The sequence below is a fragment of the Oncorhynchus mykiss genome, chromosome 15, assembly GCF_057628025.1.
Source record: "Oncorhynchus mykiss isolate SJ-2025 chromosome 15, ASM5762802v1, whole genome shotgun sequence".
Lineage (NCBI taxonomy): Eukaryota > Metazoa > Chordata > Actinopteri > Salmoniformes > Salmonidae > Oncorhynchus > Oncorhynchus mykiss.
In genome coordinates, this window is record NC_143036.1 from 23,811,080 (window position 1) to 23,832,453 (window position 21,374).

The 21,374-nt window shown below is 41.5% G+C and overlaps 1 protein-coding gene across 2 annotated transcripts; it reads right to left on the bottom strand.

Moving 5' to 3' along the window:
• Positions 1 to 368: 368 nt before the first annotated feature.
• Positions 369 to 21,080, bottom strand: LOC110489819 (ATP-dependent zinc metalloprotease YME1L1). Of its 2 annotated transcripts, none has more exons than XM_021562747.3 (18): positions 20,757 to 21,080; positions 19,706 to 19,840; positions 14,300 to 14,465; positions 13,765 to 13,866; positions 10,068 to 10,174; positions 9,453 to 9,606; positions 8,690 to 8,773; positions 8,119 to 8,292; positions 7,541 to 7,693; positions 7,188 to 7,320; positions 6,931 to 6,993; positions 5,618 to 5,730; positions 5,084 to 5,239; positions 4,520 to 4,671; positions 3,521 to 3,647; positions 3,137 to 3,210; positions 2,167 to 2,253; positions 369 to 1,965 (listed from the first exon to the last, which is right to left on the bottom strand). In XM_021562747.3, exons 1-18 carry the CDS (start codon positions 20,787 to 20,789, stop codon positions 1,822 to 1,824), a joined length of 2,157 nt encoding a protein of 718 aa, XP_021418422.1. In that variant the 5' UTR covers positions 20,790 to 21,080; the 3' UTR covers positions 369 to 1,821. The 2 variants fall into 2 exon arrangements, with proteins under 2 accessions (XP_021418422.1, XP_021418421.1); XM_021562746.3 differs by having other exon boundaries at positions 8,666 to 8,773.
• Positions 21,081 to 21,374: the final 294 nt, after the last annotated feature.

Below are 21,374 nucleotides of genomic sequence, written 5' to 3' on the forward strand. Positions count from 1 at the left end.
CTCAGGTCCGTCTTTCCAACATCAGGTCGATTAAGGTCAAAGAATAGAAAGACAATGCACTCACAGTATATGTGCACTCCACTGCAACATGATAACTGCGGGAGAAAACACCCAGAATTCTACTTTGTGCTTTGCACCGAGTTGTTTTAGGGAAGTCCAATATTGCCGTTTACTTCGTGCATCGCAAACTCTACCTTTAAAGTTAATTTGCACTTGAGCTGAAATCCAGTGTTGACCATGAATGCAAACCTTAAGGAAATTGTGAGGCACATTATGAGCAGCACAGTGCTGCAACAATGCTTTGAAATAATCCCGGCCAAAATCTCACAACCAGAGACCAAAAGTCAATGTCAAGAAGAACAGCATTATTTTAGAATAACTTTTATTCAACATCCACAAGATCCATTTACAATGACGAGAAAGAGATGAAGTATATCTACCTTACACACACAAATATATACACAGCCCCTTTACATATTGGGCTCAGAAGAGGGCACGTGGGCCTAAAACAGCTGACGAGGGCAAATCTGGCACACTTTGGGTACATAAATAAATGAAAACTACATAAAGTGAATGCAGATGAATTACTTCAGATTCAGAGAGTCAACCATTGCAGTTCCACAATTCACTGAGGCATCATAAAGTGGTCAGAACACTTACAGCCATTCTGTATTTACATTCTATATGTATATTAAAGTTATTTTTTAATTTTTTAAAGGGACAATCTGCAGTTGCATCAGAACCCAAAACATAAGCGGGTTGAACTCCAATGTTTGTAACCAAAGTAAATGTAAACAAACACTATGGGCTCATAACATTGTTTAAACTAGAATGTTGATAAAATGGGATGGTCAGTCCTTGCATCCATAGCTCTATGAATTGGAGCAGTTACACTTCGGCCCCATCCCTCAGCTTTTTACTAAAACAGGGGCAGGGAGGATGCTTTGTTATCGTTTCAACTGCCGATTGTCACTTTAATGATACCACCTACCACAAAACATATTAGTGGTATTAAAAACCCATATTCTGCTCAGGGAAAAGACTATAGGTCTAGTAGGATAAGATCTGCAACTAGTTGTGTAGTGGAGGGTGAACGCAGTTTAGGCACCTTTTTTATTTTGGCCAAGCATATACCCACCTTTTGCAGAAGAATGCATTGAAAGTATAGGGAGCTTCACTTTACTCACTGCGATCAGTTTGCCCACCACTACATCATTGTCTGTGACCAAAAGCAACCATTTATTTTCCCTCATAACTTTGATAACATATCAAATGCATGAGGCTTCCATGCCCAAAACTGCTACTGAAATGAAGCTGGGAAAGAACTACATCTGTTTGGCCTCTCTTGCTGAGGACTAATTCAGCACTTTCTTGATTGAAACAACTTACACTTTTAAAGGGGGCGAACTCAATCTCAGACTGCAAATATCGACAGGCTTTTATCTCTGTTGACCAAGCTGCCATAAGGGAATGCCTGCCCAACAACGTCTTTGAGGTGTCAAAACCAAGAGGGATAACATAAAATGTGATTGTTGACTAAAACACAAATTCAGTGTGTAATTTTACATTGAGAAAGAGAAAATACTACAAAGGCCTCCACTCCATTGCACATCTTCATATAATACATATACATTTGTCCAACAAGGTTTGGGTCAATTCCATTTTAATTCAAGAAGTACACTGAAATCCTAATTCTCGTCAATGCTTTTCATTGAGGACAAAACATGGAATTAGAATTTGGTTAGCTTCCTGAATTAACTAGAATTTTAATGGAATTAAACCCAACCCTGATGTCTAACTGTCTCTGACTCGTCCACAGAGTCATCTAGGGTCCAGGGACTTGCCCTCCAGGACCAGCTTGATCTCTTTGGCATCCAGCGTTTCGTACGTTAGCAGAGCCTCAGCCAGCGTCTTGTGCTCGTCACTGTATGTCTTCAAGAGGTTTTTTGCTCGCTCATACGAGTCCTGAATAAGATAGAGAATGATCATTGAATGTGACAGAAAATCTGAGCAGCCTATAAAATATCAATTTTCAAAAGAAAGAGTGAATATTGAAAACAACTTCAGAATGTGGAATGATTATTGGTTGGTAAATACGATCCTTAACTAAATAGGATTTCATATGTGGTCTTACATGAGTAGTGGGGGGAGGTTGGGGAAGCTTACCTTGAGCAGGACCCTCACTTCCTTTTCGATGGCAGCCTGAGTCTCAGGGCTCTGTTTAGTCAGGTCAGCATAGGTCATGACACCAAGCTGAAACAATGGAGTTTAGTCCCAGGTTCGTGGCAAAATAATAATCATAAACGAACATCCTTGACTGTCTTGCACTTTTCTTTTCTGATAGCATCTTTATTGGGGGAAAATGGACTTACTTTGACACGTGGTTGTCTCACTTAGCGGCCTTTAGATGAATGCACTAACTGTAAGTAGCTCTGGATAAGAGCGTCCACAAAATGACTAAAAAGTCAAAGTAAAAACGAACACTTATGCAACAGCTACTCTGAACAGTGGATAAACAGCGGAGGGCGGCGTGGGTTGCCAGGTCTGTGGCACAGTAAATAAATCCCTAATTTAATGGTTGGCAGAGAAGGTTAAGTATATGATTGGAACAAAAGAGTTAGACGGCTGGAGGAGAGTGATAAATGACCCGCGAAGATTTAGGCTATCAACAAAAAACAAGTCCGTCCCGCTCACGAAATTGATCCCCCTTATGTGCTTCAAAATTAAAATTTGAACCAAGAATTGGGCTGTTTGAGCTGCACATAACCTCAGTAGACCTATGGACTGTGGATACGAGGTGGGTAGTAGATTAAATCTCTCCGTTTTGAGTCGGAACACAGGGCTGAGGAAAGGATTAGGACGAAAGTCTGGAATGTGTGGGCACATACACACCAGCCACATCGCTGAGACCCCTCCAATCATGTGCAAAGCCTGAGTATGGCATTTCTGCACAAAGGCAAATGCTACCTTCTTGGTTTACAGATATGGGCCTTAGGTGAATTGTTGAAAAAGCCTTGTGACACGATATTAAATGCATTATCTAATATGCAGACTACCAGAATAGTTATGAACGATTTGTGTCTTCAATAAATATCATCAATCCACCATTATATGCACATGAGGTATAATCCCTTACCTTGTCACTCATTCCAAACCTGGTCACCATCATCTTGGCTATTTTAGTTGCCCCGTCGAAGTCACTTGATGCTCCTGAAAAACAGAGCCACCACAATACAAGAGTAAGGATGAGATAGCACCTTTTTTTTTTCAATGGTTGAATCATAGAAATATCGATCATGCAAAATGTATTTTCATAGCAGACTTAGCAATACATTTAAGAACTGCTCTATACTGTAGTTCAGTTGGTAGAGTATAGCGGTTGCAATGCCAGGATAGTGGGTTCAATTCCCGGGACCATCTGTACGTAAAATGTATGCTCGCATGAATTTAAGTAACTTTGGAACAAAGCACCTACTAAATGGCATATATTAAAGCCTAACCAAACTAGGCTTTTCCTCACCGGTTGTGATGTAATCGTCGCCGAAGATGAGTTCCTCGGCCACGCGGCCGCCCATGCTGACGTCCATCTGGGCCAGGAGCTGAGCACGTGTCTCACTCCATCGGTCATTCTCTGGGAGCATGGACACCTGAACAGACAGATGACAAATTAGTTTGAGAGAGACCATCCATCTTAGGTAAACCATTGCTTAATCGTACTTCTCTGTTCCTCCTGAATTGTTTTAAGGCAGGCCCGGACGCCCCCTGGAGCTACAAACAGTTCTGCCAAAATTGAAATATTTAACAGAAGCAAACTTCTTTGAGTAAGTCCAGGGCAACCGCAGTAAGAGGGGGGCTAAGTCAGTGGTTCCCAAACTGTGCCCCACACCCAAAATTTTTTTTTTTTTTAAAGGGAACTCAGTCCAGCTTTAAACTTACTTTTAACAGTTGTAATAGTAGAATGCACAAGGTGCAATTTCGAAATTGGGTAGTGCATCATCAGTTCCTCTTGTCGTGTTAGTCACTACATACCTCAGAAAGCTATTTATAAACTTGTTTATAACTATGCAGCTTTAAACCTGCAAAATACTCTCCACCAACAAGAGGGGTGTGAAAAGCGTGTGTCATGAACAGCGATTGTGCCCATAGAAACATTCATGGCGCGGGATGTTAATCAATGCTGGAAGGGGGGACCCAAGTGAAAAGGTTTGGGGAGCGGCTGAGCTAAGTAACAGTAGAGGGACAATGCACATATTCTGCAAGGTATTTTCCTGTATAATGGAGCACATTCTGAGATCCCTGTATATAAAAATATGGCTTAGCAATTCGAAACACGTATGAAATTTAACAAATTAACAATCAACATTTTTCTAATGATCTTACATGCATGCTGGTTGTTATTTTGTCAATGGCATTGCTAATCAGAGAAGTCATGTCAATGCAGGTGCAAACATTTTGTGAAGACATACCAGCGCTTCAAACACTTTTGGCCAATCAAAATGCAATGCCCAGTCCTACTCACATGTCCGAGAGTGGGTCCACGGGGCATGATGGTGGCCTTGTTAATGGGCATGGCATCTTTTGTGTAATACGCCACAATGGCGTGGCCTGACTCATGGTAGGCTGTGATTTGCTTGTTCTTCTTATCGATTTCCACACTCTTGCGCTCAGGACCTTCAGTATACAGAGAAAGGAATTTAGTCTATCATTAATAGTTCAAGAGTCCACCTTTTATTAAGTCAAACACTCAACATCACTCACATTACTGAGGTGCAGGTTTACTCCAGCATGTTTAACTGAATTCCAACCAGAGAGATAAGACTGCTCCTAATCCTAACAACAAGCATTACAGTTATCAAACTGTAGGTCCTATAAAAGTATGGAACAAACTGAAGCAAAGCCCACCTATCCCTCAGAAAATATCTGTCCTAGAGAACGAGGGACGTTCATTGACCTGACATTCTTACTGTCTAGATTAGAATGTCTCTAACGTTAAGCGCTCTCACATGGCAGGGTGTGTGTGTGTGTGTGTTTCTGAATCTGTATTTCTGTGAGTGTGTGACTACGTGCATGTGTGACTACCCACCCATGAGGATCTTGTCCTTGGAGAACTCCAGTTCCTTCATGGTGACCAGGTCCAGGCCATCCACCGCTGCTTTCAGGGCCGCCTGGTTCACGAGGTTCTCCAGCTCCGCCCCAGTGAACCCCACCGTCCCCCTGGCAATGATTTCTGCGTTCACGTCTGAATGAACAGAGACAAAAGGAGGCTAATGTCAGTCCAAAACAGTGGGCTCTTTCATGCAGGAATTCAGGGGGGCAGCCGTGACACCAAGTGATTGGAACCTCTCAATGAGGCTGCTAGGTTTACCATGGCTAAAATACATGAGTCAGTTGATATACTGTCTAAGCCAGGGGTTTCAAACCTCTCCTCCGGGAACCCCAGCCACTCCATGTATTTGAACTATTCCACAGCTAGCACACCTGATTCAACTTGTCAACTAATCATCAAGCCCTTCACTAGGTGAGCTAGTTCAGGGCTACAACTAAATTGTCAAACATCTGGGGATCCCCGAAGAGAGGTTTGAAAACCGCTAGTCTAAACAACCGATTTGAAACCTACTAGGATCCACTTTGATCTTCTGAAGGTACCAGTTGAGGATCTCTGTGCGTCCTTTCACGTCGGGCCGAGGGACCGTCACCTGCATGTCAAACCTCCCCGGTCTTATCAGCGCACTAACAAGAACAGGAGTAATGGGTTAATGATTCCATTGCTGACAGGTTGTATACATTTAGAACAAGGCAACTGCTCCAATCTCAAGTGTGTCAATGACAAACGCATTCTACAATCAAATGAAAAGCTGCTCTGTCAATGGGGCAAGCTTAAGAAATCTATTCAATCTGTAAAGCTGAAGGGTTACAGATTCCGCTCTATAAATTTACAGCAAATTTTCGATTGAGCCGACATGCAACCTGAACCGTGAATGCAGTCTCTGCTAAAGCGGGAATATTGTCTTTAAAATGTAAATCACGCTCTTGAACTGAACTTCAGCGATGCAGATTGAATAGAGCCCTGGGGAGGTGCTCTATTTTCGACTCCATTCAAAATGGGTTTGTTCCATTTACACCGCTTTTTTCCGGTCCCATGACCAGCTCTCAAGGAGAGAACTTTGAGGAGGATCATGGCCAAAGGCAGCATCTGATCTCTGGGCACATGGGAAGTGTAGTTCCCCCTGTGCAATTTGCTTCAGTTAAAGGGGCAAACAGTAGTTGCTACATCCATTTTCGGACACATTAATTTAACATATCCACTGATTTTTGAAGAATATAACTTATGCCGCTTAGTTCAAATGTTGTACCCCATCAGAAACCAAAATATAAGCTTGCTGGGGAGAACGCTTTTTATCGTTTCAACTGCTGATTGCCGCTTTAAAGAGATACTTCAGGACTTTGCCAATGAAGCCCTTTATCTACTTCCCCAGAGTTTGATGAAAACGTGGATACCATTTTGATGTCTCACCGTGCACTTTGAAGGAAGTTGCTAGCTAGTTTTAGCGCAATTCCTAACTAGCACAATGACCGGAAGTCTATAGTAACTGTTAACATTGGCTCGCAAAACTACCTCCAACTTCCTTCAGACTGGATGCAGACATAAAAATGGTATCCATGAGTTCATCTGACTCGGGAAGTAGATAAAGGGCTTGATTGCCAAAATCCCGAAGTATCCCTTTAAGCACCAGCCTTATTCCCATGTGACCCACATTTCATGTGTGGTTTTGCATCTCTGAGCTGCTGAAATCCAGCAGTGTAAAAGCGACCCGTTGAACCATTAAGACTTGGCGGCCAGCCAGTCAGCCAGATCCTGACAAAGGGACCAAGTCGACTGGCTGGTGAAAAGCCCATAGAAACACCAGTTACTACACACTGTAAACATACTTATCCAAAGCCTCTGCAAAGTTTGTAGCGCCAATAACGATGACCCCTTCATTTGGTTTGAACCTGTAAAATATCAACACATTGAATAACGACCACGCAAGCCTTGTGATTAGCAACAGGGAAACTTAAGTCCAGCTTAATTTATCAAATTCGCCGATGCAACATACATATATATATATATACATATATATATATATATATATATATATATATATATATATATATATATATATATATATATTCAGAATTTTTCTTACCCATCCATCTCTGCCAGTAGCTGGTTGATGGTCTGTCTGGAGTAGGGGTGCATTGGTGACTCAATCCGCTTTCCCCCCACACTGTCAAGCTCATCAATGAAGATAACACAAGGTGCATTGGCTTTTGCCTCTTCTGCAGACCAAACAGAGGGAAAGATATTTATTTAGGAGGTTTCTTGATAGCTTCCTTTGCTCAATTCTTCTCGTTTGTGGACACTGATCAGAAAGGACTTGATAGGTGAAAGTCATGTGGTGGAAACCTCTCAAGTCCTTTCAGCTATCATCAAGAGTGACAGGGTGTAGGATGGTCAGTCAGTGAATTAACACAGCTTTTCATCTTTCCTGGGACTTACTGAAGAGGTTCCTGATGCGGCTAGCTCCAACACCAACAAACATTTCGTCAAATTCAGATCCCGAGGCATAGAAGAAGGGGACGTCGGCCTCCCCGGCTACAGCCCGAGCCAGGAGAGTCTTCCCTGTTCCCGGGGGGCCGATCAGGAGGATGCCTGACAGAACGAGAGAGGCCACAAATGAGCACAACATGGATACATTGAAGGAATGAAGCAATGGGTAAAGGGAAGACCCCTACAGATCGGGGTGCAAGAAATAAGTAGAAGGAAAGAAGCTTGTGTGAGCTGGCGCTGGATCCTGTTTCTGTAGCGTGAGGCAGCTTGATATACAAGTACACCCTCTGGACAGGACGCTAGTCTATCGTAAGGCCTTATCCTAAAACAGATCTCCTTAATGCTGAGTGCCAAGCAGAGACGCACCAGGTCCCATTTTTATTGTCTTTGGTAAGAGCTGCTGTCTTTGTTTTGTTCTTGGCCTCAGCCGGGGATCGAACTCCCAACATTACAATCTTACAGCAGACACTAACTTCAAGGCAATAGCATATTCTAAACATTTACAGAAAGACAGACCAACAGACTACCTTTAGGCAGCTTCCCTCCCAGCACAGTGAACTTCTGGGGGTTCCTGAGGAACTCGACCACGTCCTGCAGTTCGTTCTTGGCCTCCTCCGCCCCCTTGACGTGCTCAAACGTCACACTCTTCACCTGGACTGGGTCCACTTGCGAGTCCAGGCCTGATGTGGTGCGGAACCTCACTGTACAGGACAGACCCACAGCAACTCAGTCAGACCAATGACAACACCTGGGAATCTCTATTCATCATGGAAACAATGCTAGACTATAATTTGCCATGAACTATTGTTTTTGCTCATACCACTTTCATCTTCCATACAAATGAATTGAAATAACCATTTACTATTCAATCATTCATTGTTTAATAACCAAAGGTTACATTTCTGCTAAATAGTCCAGCTAATTCCAGACAGCTGACTGATAATTAAAAATATATTTTTCAGCATGATGAGGCAAACAGCAGCACTTACAACTATTGCTCTTGATGAAGAAGCACAACACAAAAATCACAATAGGGTGATTCATGCAAGCGTAGGAATTGAATTGAAAACAAACCAGCATCAGAAAAGGAGCCTTTACCCGAGAGAAACGGGGTTCTTGACAGGCCGTAGATTCCCACGAGGAGGAGGACCAATAGAATCAGCCTGGTCCTCCTTAGTGAGTCTGTCAATGGAAGATAGAAATATATAAATGTGATACTTCCAAGTGATTTAGTTCAACTCCGCAGTGCCACCTTGTGATCACTTCGTGGAACTGCTAGTAGTGACCATGGGCTTAGTGCTTCACTGTAACTGGCAGTCGTGATTGACAAATCTGCTAGGAGCAAAGGAATGGTTCAAATGAGCTGTCTACACTTTAAAATATTTCTCAAAAAAAGGGTCAATCTACATCACATGTTTTACTTTGAAAATAATCATATTTACCTATTAATTCTTGAAGAATATAACTTACAAATGCCTCATGAGCTTAGTTCAACTGCCGTACGCCATCAAAACGCAAAATATAAGATTGTTTAATTCCATTGTTTACAAACAATAATTGTAAAAAATGTATAGCCTCAAAACATTGTCAAAACTATAATGTTGATGTCATGGATGGTCAATCATTGCATCTTTAGTCTATGAATTTGAGTGGTTACATTTCTCCAGCCCCATCCCTCAGCTGTTTACTAAAAACAGTGGCGGGGTGTCTGCTTTGTTATTGTTTCAACTTTGTCCCTTTTATAAAATGTTTTATTAAAATTTAAAAAACTTCCTGTTAGTCACTCTAGGAAGGGCATAATGCTGAGAGACTAAGAAGTAAATGTATTTATGTGATGTATGAAGAGAGTTGTGCGACGTGCCTTGTGTCCTCTGAGTGAAGGCCTGGGACTTCATGAAACCCTCTGTGAAGCCAGACTTGAAAGCATCTTGTTGGTCACCTGGCAGGTTCTTCAACTTTACCACTTGGTCAAGACTCTCTGCCTCCGGGGCCTTGTCTGGTCTCAGGAGGAGACCCTGTGACAGTGTGTGCGTGTTGTGAGAGAGTGGGAAAGAGAGCATAATGTATGCGTGTCAGCAGGTTAGTATGCGAGAGAAAAAGAGGGGGGGGGGGGGAAGAGGTTGAATATGAAACAATGGGATTAATGGTCACAAGACATAAAAATGGGTCTTTCCACGTGAGGGAGCGCAGTTAAAAAATAAAATAGAAAGTGAAAAATTGTCCACTACACCATAAAGAACAAGGACTACTGCCACAGAGAGATTGGGTTTTGCCTATGAAACTAACTCTAAAACGATGTTACAATTTTATAACATATCCCAGTAAAGTCCATCTTCACTTTGCAGGGAAACAAACATTTAGTGTGTTCGGTAAAATTGAAGACAACCGAACAGATACAGTGGGTTCATGCCAAACTCTGTCCAAGAGGACATTTGGAGAGTGGATGTGTGACTTATGTAGTGTAACACTGGCTGACCTTCATGAAGGTTGTGGTGTACCCCTCTGGTTCCGCCGGCCCCACGTAACCAGACTGCACACGTCTGCTCTTCCTCAGAGTCTTGAAGCCTCGGTTCTGGACCCTTACTGAGTGAGAGAGACCAAACAAAATTAATTTCACTATGGTGTGTCACAGGGGGGAAAATATCACTTTTTTAAGGGGGGGGGGGGGGTTTCACTTCCGGACCAATGGAATGCTATAAAATGTGGAAACTACCCTAACCCAAGACACCCAGTATTGCAAAACAAACAACGCGAGGTAGGTCAGGATCTTGGAATGTGGTTTGTCCCAGAACATCTAATAGTGTAGAGCCCTGTGTTTTGCGCAAATAAAGTGGTAATCCTAACTGACCTAAAACAGGGAATTTTTACTAGGATTAAAATGTCAGAAATTGTGAAAAACTGAGTTTACATGTAGTAGGCTAAGGTGTATGTAAAATTCCAACTTCTACTGTATGTATGTAAAAAATATATGTTGGATTGGAAATGAAGATAATTACATTGATGGAAGCACCAATCTGCAATATTAAAGCTGATCCACCCCTTAAAATACAATTTTTAAAACAGTTAACACTACTACATGCCATATTATGTTAACGTGATGCAGCCTAGACTCCCAGTGCAGACTAGTGGAGTAGGCACTAGACAACGACCTATAATCAGCTAAGCCGATATTGGCCTTTTCTAGTCCCTTCACATAGGAAAACTGCTGCTATGCCAGCCGCCACTGTACAATGTGGAGGAATGTCTAGCTGGGAAAATCAGCAGCAAGCTAGTTCATTCTTCAACAGAAAGGTACAGTATTGAGAAAGAAATGAATTTACACCGTGACCAATTTGTTGCAAATATTAGTTTAGTTTCATTCACTAATAATGCTTGCAATAAGCTAGCTAAGCAGATAGCTATGTCACCTGTTAGCAAAAATTACAATAACTAACCCTTTCATCTGTGGTTTTAGCTAGCTAGCTATATTAGCTACTATGCTAGCTAGCCAAAATATCAGATGGCAACAAGCCATCTGACTTGCGGTGTAACGTTAGCTATTTGCTGGTGTGCTGATCTGAACTAGAGGTCGACCGATTAATCGGAATGGCCGATTAATTAGGGCCGGTTTCAAGTTTTCATAACAATCGATTTCCAATGATTTTTTTAATTCAATGTTTTTACTTTTTTTGTATACCTTTTATTTAACTAGGCAAGTCAGTTAAGAACACATTCTTATTTTCAATGACTGCATAGGAACTGTGGGTTAACTGCCTTGTTCAGGGGCAGAACGACATATTTTCACCTTGTCAGCTCAGGGGTTCAATCTTGCAACCGCACAGTTAACTAGTCCAACGCTCTAACCATTGCACTCCACGAGTAATCTGCCTGTTACGCGAATGCAGTAGAAGCCAAGGTAAATTGCTAGCTAGCATTAAACTTATCTTATAAAAAAAACAATCAATCATAATAACTAGTTATAACTACTAATCCAGTTTAGCAGGCAATATTAACCAGGTGAAATTGTGTCATTTCTCTTGCGTTCATTGCACGCAGAGTCATGGTATATGCAAGTTTGGGCTGCCTGGCTCATTCCGAACTAATTTGTCAGAATTTTACGTAATTATGACGTACATTGAAGGTTGTGCAACGTAACAAGGATATTTAGACTGATGGAATGGTTCCGTATTTCACTGAAATAATAAACGTTTTCTTTTCGAAATGATAGTTTCCGGATTTGATCATATTAATGACCAAAGGCTCGTATTTCTGTGTGTTATGTTATAATCAAGTCTGATTTGATAGAGCAGTCTGAGCAGCAGCAGGCTCGTTATCATTCATTCAAACAGCACTTTTGTGCGTTTTACCAGTAGCTCATTGCAAGCACAGCGCTGTTTATGACTTCAAGCCTATCAGCCTAATGGCTGGTGTAACCAATGTGAAATGGCTAGCTAGTTAGCTGGGTGTGCGCTAATACTGTTTCAAACGTCACTCGCTTTTAGATTTGGAGTAGTTATTCCCCTTGCGCTGCAAGGGCCGAGGCTTTTGTGGAGCGATGCTTCGAGTGTGGCTGTTGTCGATGTGTTCCTGGTTCGAGCCCAGGTAGGGGCGAGGAGGGGGACGGAAACTATACTGTTACACTGGCAATACTATAGTGCCTATAAGAACATCCAATAGTCAAAGATATTTGAAATACAAATGGTGGAGAGAGAGTCCTATAAATACTATATTAACTACAACCTAAAACCTCTTACCTTGGAATATTGAAGTCTCATGTTAAAAGGAACCACCAACTTTCATATGTTCTCATGTTCTGAGCAAGGAACTTAAACGTTAGCATTTTTACATGGCACATATTACTTTCTTCTCCAACACTGTTTTTGCATTATTTAAACCAAATTGAACATGTTTCATTATTTATTTGAGGCTAAATAGATTTTATTGATGTTTTATATTAAGTTAAAATAAGTGTTCAGTATTGTAATTGTCATCATTACTACTACTACAAAAAAAACAACAACAACTCGGCTGATTAATCGGTATCGGCATTTTTGGTCCTCCAATAATCGGTATCGGCGTTGAAAAATCAGAAATCGGTCGACCTCTAATCTGAACAGCCGCAATCATATCCGTAAATTGACCGTTTATAGTCAGATTACAGGCGTGACATGCTGGAGTGATGCTTCTACAGAAATGTTGATCAGTAGGCTAATACAAGTCCCAAATGGAAGGGAAACAGATTGTCATCTATAGCACCATAGATTCCACTGATCAGCCAAAACAAGCTCAATAATTCAATGCATGCAGACACTCCTATTTAATATGCATTCACCTGTAAGAAGGCCTATGCCGTCTTAATTTACACAGTTTATCAAGAGATTTACCATTCAAATAACAATGACGTATACTGAACAGAAATATAAACGCAACTTGTAAAGTGTTGTACCCAAGTTTCATGAGCTGAAATAAAATATCCCAGAACTGTTCCATATGCACAAAAAGCTTATTTCTCTAAAATGTTGTGCACAAATGTATTTACATCCCTATTAGTGAGCCTCTCTCCTTTGCCAAGAATCCAGCCACCTGTCAAGTGTGGCATATCAAGAAGCTGATTAAACAGCATGAAATAAAAAGCCACAGATGTCTCAAGTTTGCGGGACATTGGCATGCTGACTGCAGGAACGTCCAAGAACTATTGCCAGATAATTTAATGTTAATATCTCTACCATAAGCTGCCTCCAATGTTATTTTAGAGAATTTGGCAGCACGTTCAACCAGCCTCAGACCATGTCTAACGGCAGCCCAGGACCTCCACAGCTTCTTCACCTGCGGTGAAACTGAAGAGTATTTCTATCTGTAATAAAAGCCTTTTTGTGGGGGAAAACTCATTCTGATTGGCTGGGCCTGGCTCCCAGTGGGTGGGCCTATGTCCTACCATGCCCACCCATGGCTGCACCCCTTGCCCAGTCATGTAAAATCTATAGATTAGGGCCAAATTTATTTATTTCAATTGCCCAATTCCTCCTATTAACTAAATCAGTAAAATGTTTAAAATGTGTGCATTTTGCTATATATTTTTATTCAGTATTGTTAGATTGGTAAAAACTAAGTCAAATGTATAGTTTGATTAGAAAATTCCCATGAGGGTTGCTGGGTCCATTCCACAGATGAGGACCACAGTTATGGTTCCTTACCAGGCCAGTACTGGAGCTCTGAACAGACGACTTGTAGAGGACTCTGGTTTGGTCTGTGGAACATAGGCAATCCAAAAACACCCAACTTTGCATTTGACAACCCTATGGAAATTAATACAAAAAGGTCAACATAAGATTACCACAAATACACAAGTGTTAATGACTGCTTGTGATAATATTACTGCAAATATACCACCATTCCTGATACACAAAGGAAACTGTTGAGAGTGAAAACACAGCAGTGTTGCAGTCCTTGACACAAACCGCTATGCCTGGCACCTACTACCACACCACGTTCAAAGGCTCTTACATTTTTGTCTTGCCCATTCACCCTCTGAATGGCACACACATAATCCATGTCTCAATTGTCTCAGGGTTTAGCAATCCTTCTTTAATCTGATTATCTACACTGATTGGATTTAACAAGTGACATCAATAAGGGATCATAGCTTTCACCTGGTCAGTTGTCATGGAAAGAACAGGTGTTCTTAATCTTTTGTATACTCAGTGTACACCCAACCACAAACCTCCTCACCATGTTTGTTGTGGAAGAAAGATTCTGCGGAGACATGGGACGTCCTCCATCTTGAGGTGGCTGGGCCGTCCTCCGAGCCCAGTGAGGGCAGTAACCTGTTCAGCAGCTCATCCAACTGTCCCACCCTCAGGTCTGATAGACCCAGGTCCCTCAGGTTCACAGCGGGCTGTGGGGACAGGAAGTCAGTGTGAAGGACACAACTGTAATAATGACATAGCGTTAGCTAGCCTGGTCCCTGATCTGTTAGTGGTGTGTGCATAGCCAACTCACGACCACAGGGGTTGCCTTTTGCAACCCGTACCCTAGCTTACTGTTCCCTCATTTAATAGTAATTGGAATTTAAAGGGGGTGGTCAAAGGTAGCACCATTTGGTAGATAATTTGGTCTGATGGCAATCCAGTACAGTATGATAGAATATAGTAAAAAGATGGCTATAGAATAAAGTCATGAGATCAAGGCTAAGTTGAACCCTTTGAACTGAAATGGGGCTACATAACTAATGTCCTAAGAGGCTGAAATAGCACGTATGTTGGCACTCATCCAAGTGAAACACAAGATAGTACTCAATGCTGGGGACCTATGTTATGTATAAGCCCTTGATCATGAATCAGTTTCATTACATTACACATAAGAGTCATTGGACAAAGGCATCTTCTGTACAGGGGAGTTTTGTTAAGAGCCCCAATGCTCAATTTGAACATTAACACGTGTCGCTTACGGAATGGTTTTGGAAGCATATATCAGCGAGAAATCATACATTTAAATTGATACACACCTTGATAGGGTTAGTGTTCCGACATTGCCATAATCTCCATGTTACAGCGCTTGTTTATTGAAAACAGACAAGAAGACCTGTGCTAATTAGTCATCTAGCATGCTCCGAACACCTGTGTGTGAGCATAACACGGGCAGTGTAGCAGAAATGTAGTTGTCAGATGGAGGCACCCATAGCTGTATGGATCTGTGCAAAACTGCTACAGTAAGAGTATATTTTTTATTTTAAGGATTCTTTTCTACCTGAAGAAAGATAAGGACCATATGCTTTAAAAAAGCCACACCGCAAGTGATGACTACTGACGTTTCTAAACATTTTAACAAAGAGACGGGATTGTAGATCACGTGAGCTAGTTGTGGGCAAAGCTAATGGCTGAAAACTGTAGGGAGTGGGCAGAATGCCGCCTCGAGTTTGAGAGTTAGTTATGTATATGTTGTTCCATGCTATTAATATTCAAGGTCGTTGTCTAGCAGTGATGTGGGAGTGTCGCCACCTATGTAAGCCAGGCTAAGTAATTATGTGCTGCTGCATTTGTAAGGGACTTTCCTCAGGCCGAGTTACAACAGATAATGAAAGTTCTCTTGTACGAGCCCAAACATCTGCAAATATGTTTGACTCCAGCGGCCATGATGATCTCTAGCCAAATGACGAGGAAAAATAACACCAGCACATTGGAGTACTGTGAGTGAGATATCTGCAATGAAGCTGATATCTGCAATGAAGCTGTAGTGGCCAAGTATCATGATAATGATACGTTTAGTGAAAGTCACACATTATATCTTTAACCTCAACATAGACACGTGTTCGCTTGCGGAGCTACGCCAAGCCCGTAAGATCTGGTAGCACTATACACACACGATGGGTGTATTCATTACCCATTCTGTTGCAAAACAGGTTTTTTTTTTTAAAGGAAGCAAACGGAACAAAATGGGGAGATACCTACCTGAATTTGTCCCATTGAAACATTTTTTTTAGACTAATGATTACACCCCAGGAGTAAAAAACAAAAAACCTTTTATGCATGTTACACATTAGTCAGTCCAAAGTCAAACTGGGGCTCCTGAGGATAGTGTATGGGGTTTGGGCTAGTTGTGTAGCTAAGCTGCTTTCATGCAAGCTACAGCGCGAAGGTTGACACAGCTTGTGTAAATTGAGAGGCTTCTCCAGTCAGAGGGAGAACTGCAACAGTGTTTCGCCAGAAATAGGCAGAGGGTATAACAAGAGGAATCCCTTATAACTGTTTACCACGAAGTAGGCTTATTTTATGGGCAAGACTAAGGGGACTTTTCTAACCAGCATCCTATTGATAGCCTGACTAGCCAAAATCTATGACTGACCCTTACCTTAACCAAAGCCCTAACCTTAATCCTAACCTAATTTTAATTGGAAAATAAAATATTACAGACCTGCCAACCCTGTCCAACTTTTTAGAGTACCCGATGCAAGCAGCAAATTGGAGATTCAACACGCGCTCAGCACACGCCGAATTGGGGATCCCTTTTGCCACTGCACGCTCATGCACGCACTGTTTGAGAGTCTGATTGCAATTATAGAAATGCACCAAATCAAGTCCATAAAAGGTTGGAATACTTGACGGCATTCCATTTACACATATGGTAAAAGTCACTAACAAGATCTAATTAGAAACACAGAAAGGGCCTTTATTCTTGGAGTTTATTAAAACATTTATTAAACAAATAATAATGGGGCGGCAGGTAGCCTAGTGGTTAGAGCGTTGAGCAGGTAACCGAAAGGTTTCTAAGATCGAATTTCCGAGCTGAAAATATACAAATCTGTCCTTCTGCCACTAAACAAGGCAGTTAACCCACTTAACTGCCTTGTTCTTAACTGACTTGCCTAGTTAAATAACAATGAAAAAAAATAAAACAAGTTATTTGTTTAGGTACAAAATGTACAAACGTCTTATCCAAGATTCAAAAAATATGTTTAAAGCAGAGCATCAGTATCAAATAAACATGTTATCCATAATACGAACGAAAAAGCTATGATAGGAAACAGTGGGTGAGAACAAATCTTCTGGAGACCTTCAAAATGTTCAGGAAATCATTTTCTCAACAGATTTGCCTGGTAGCTAGCAGATTTAACCTTACGCAGCAGGTCATCTGGGTAGACTTCTCTGTGGAAAACAGTTCCTCTGACAGCTTTACTGACTGGCTGCAATAACAAGGACTTGCTACATTAGCTGCTCATTTTGTTATTGCATGGGACCTATGCTTACTTGTTTTTCATGAGCACATGTGCTTAGACAAACCTCTCAAACAGGGCCAATCACTAAGGCCAGCTCACAAGTTTTGTTTTTTTTAGACACAGATCCGAATCAACACAAAGCAAAACCATTTTGAAAACAAAAACAAATGGTCACATCGACAGACTGCAAACTGGCTACACAAAGCATAAGTAGGCTACCGCAAAGCAGATCTGAACGCTGTTCGCTAGAAGAGTCTGCTGTTACTGCCTATGTGAAAGGCGCCTATTGTACAGTGCCTTGCGAAAGTATTCGGCCCCCTTGAACTTTGCGACCTTTTGCCACATTTCAGGCTTCAAACATAAAGATATAAAACTGTATTTTTTTGTGAAGAATCAACAACAAGTGGGACACAATCATGAAGAGGAACGACATTTATTGGATATTTCAAACTTTTTTAACAAATCAAAAACTGAAAAATTGGGCGTGCAAAATTATTCAGCCCCTTTACTTTCAGTGCAGCAAACTCTCTCCAGAAGTTCAGTGAGGATCTCTGAATGATCCAATGTTGACCTAAATGACTAATGATGATAAATACAATCCACCTGTGTGTAATCAAGTCTCCGTATAAATGCACCTGCACTGTGACAGTCTCAGAGGCCGTTAAAAGCGCAGAGAGCATCATGAAGAACAAGGAACACACCAGGCAGGTCCGAGATACTGTTGTGAAGAAGTTTAAAGCATGATTTGGATACAAAAAGATTTCCCAAGCTTTAAACATCCCAAGGAGCACTGTGCAAGCGATAATATTGAAATGGAAGGAGTATCAGACCACTGCAAATCTACCAAGACCTGGCCGTCCCTCTAAACTTCAGCTCATACAAGGAGAAGACTGATCAGAGATGCAGCCAAGAGGCCCATGATCACTCTGGATGAACTGCAGAGATCTACAGCTGAGGTGGGAGACTCTGTCCATAGGACAACAATCAGTCATATATTGCACAAATCTGGCCTTTATGGAAGAGTGGCAAGAAGAAAGCCATTTCTTAAAGATATCCATAAAAAGTGTTGTTTAAAGTTTGCCACAAGCCACCTGGGAGACACACCAAACATGTGGAAGAAGGTGCTCTGGTCAGATGAAACCAAAATTGAACTTTTTGGCAACAATGCAAAACGTTATGTTTGGCGTAAAAGCAACACAGCTCATCACCCTGAACACTGTCAAACATGGTGGTGGCAGCATCATGGTTTGGGCCTGCTTTTCTTCAGCAGGGACAGGGAAGATGGTTAAAATTGATGGGAAGATGGATGGAGCCAAATACAGGACCATTCTGGAAGAAAACCTGATGGAGTCTGCAAAAGACCTAAGACTGGGACGGAGATTTGTCTTCCAACAAGACAATGATCCAAAACATAAAGCAAAATCTACAATGGAATGGTTCAAAAATAAACATATCCCGGTGTTAGAATGGCCAAGTCAAAGTCCAGACCTGAATCCAATCGAGAATCTGTGGAAAGAACTGAAAACTGCTGTTCACAAATGCTCTCCATCCAACCTCACTGAGCTCGAGCTGTTTTGCAAGGAGGAATGGGAAAAAATGTCAGTCTCTCGATGTGCAAAACTGATAGAGACATACCCCAAGCGACTTACAGCTGTAATCGCAGCAAAAGGTGGCGCTACAAAGTATTAACTTAAGGGGCTGAATCATTTTGCACGCCCAATTTTTCAGTTTTTGATTTGTTAAAAAAGTTTGAAATATCCAATAAATGTCGTTCCTCTTCATGATTGTGTCCCACTTGTTGTTGATTCTTCACAAAAAAATACAGTTTTATATCTTTATGTTTGAAGCCTGAAATGTGGCAAAAGGTCGCAAAGTTCAAGGGGGCCGAATACTTTCGCAAGGCACTGTACAATAGGCGCCTTTCACATAGGCAGTAACAGCAGACTCTTCTAGCGAACAGCGTTCAGATCTGCTGGCACTTTAGAGCACACTGAATGTCCATCTTATGTTCGCTAACATTAGCTTGAAACAATTAGTGTTTACCTTTCCACAACACATGGAGTCGAAATGGGATTTGTCCATGTGTTAACGTACAGCTGACAGTCGGCAAACTCAGCATCACAACAAACAGACACGGGGTAGCTACGCCGAATAATGATGTATTAATCTCCATGTCCATTTACACAAACTCCGTACATGTCTGTGTGTTGCAGCTCGAGAATCGGGATGCTAGATTTAATCAGGGGATACATTTTTTATTCAAATTGAAAAAATATATATGTATATATTTTTTTAAACAGGCCAGTTTCATTTCTGCGTACTTTTAACTCGGATGTCGTACATGGACAGAGAATTGCGTAGTTGGTACGCAAAATGCGTGCATGTTGGCAGGTCCGGAAGTCAGCCAAGTCCCCTTAGTTTACCTCTGTGAGCAGCGGGTCCTGCTCTGGTGTGACATCTTTTTGCAGACCCTGGACAGAAGCTGTTGCCTTGGAGCTGGCTGAATTCTTCAGGGAATGAAGCGCATTGATGAGTTGGCCAATGAGTTGACTTGTTACCTAGGAGACAGACCAGAGAGATGGAGACATTGGAAATTCATGAGACATACATGACTTGTGTTGGCATATTGTTCTGATAAACAACAGTACTGGTGTGGATAACTGTCAAGTTGTAGGCTATGCATCTACGTACTACTAGTCAGTAGCTTCCCTATAACGTTAACCAACTGACCTGTTTTGACATCTGGGGATATTCATTTATACTGTGTTAAACATTTTCTACATTCTCATGCAATTGACAGAGTGGTCGGTTATGACATCAGTATTGTCATTCACAGGCAGGTGCAAGTCAAGCTATGCAAAAAAAAAAAAAAAAAATCAAGCTATGCTGTAACCGCAATAGCTGGATTATACAATTGATTGATATTATACTATGGCATAACCAAATAACGTTTGTCAGCTAGTTGGCTAACTAGTTAACCTAACGTATATTACAAGCTAACGTTAGTTAACTAAATACTGTAGCTTGAAATAAACTAGCTAACGTTGGCTAGCTGGCCAATTTAACTTTGTCGTTACTAGACTCACTACGCTAGTTGGGAACTACGTTAACTGGCTAGTTGGCTAGCTACGAAGTGCTGAAGTTGGTGGCTAACTAGATAACCGTCTGGTGCGGTGGACCAGCTGGTGACAGCTAGCTAATGCTAACTTGTACCTCATTGTTAGCATTATAGCCTGGTCCACCAGGCTAGCTAGCTAAATAAGCTTGTTAAGATAACTAGACATTTAGACTTACGGCTAACTTAAATATATAACTTTAACAGCTAACTACATGTGTTGTCGCTTATATCTAGATAATTTAGTTAGCTGCTAGCACTTTCAAGCAGCTAGCTAACGTAGCTAGGTTATATCAGTCAGCTAACGTTAACAGTAGCTAACTATGATAGCTAATCACTGTGAGTGTCAACTGCTTTACCTGTGGCTGGAACGTCGTCGAGAAAGAAAACATTATCACAGCAACTTGAGGGTTGGTATGTGAAGACAGACCCTCAATGTTACTGAATATACCAACTCCTCCTGGGCACTGTCCTTTTTTTCTCTCCTGTGACTCAACTAGGTACTTTCTGATGAAAATGGCTTCTCAAAGGTCAACAACGTTAAGTGACGCACGTCTGTAAGAAATTACTACCGGTTGGAACCAACGATGTATATAAACCTTGGATAGCGTTTGCCACCGGTGGAATAAACAAACATACAATCAATAATACAGTAGAAAAATCTATATACAGCATGTGCAAATGAGGTAGGATAAGAGAGGTAAGGCAATAAATAGGCCATGGTGGCGAAGTAATTACAATATAGCAATTAAACACTGGAATGGTAGGATGTGCAGAAGATGCATGTGCAAGTAGAGGTTCTGGGGTGCAAAGGAGCAAGATAAATAAATAAATACAGTATAGGGATGAGATAGAATGAATGTGCTATTTACAGATGAGCTATGTACAGGTGCAGGGATCTGGGAGCTGCTCTGATAGCTGGTGCTTAAAGCTAGTGAGGGAGGTAAGAGTATCCAGATTCAGAGATGTTTTAATTT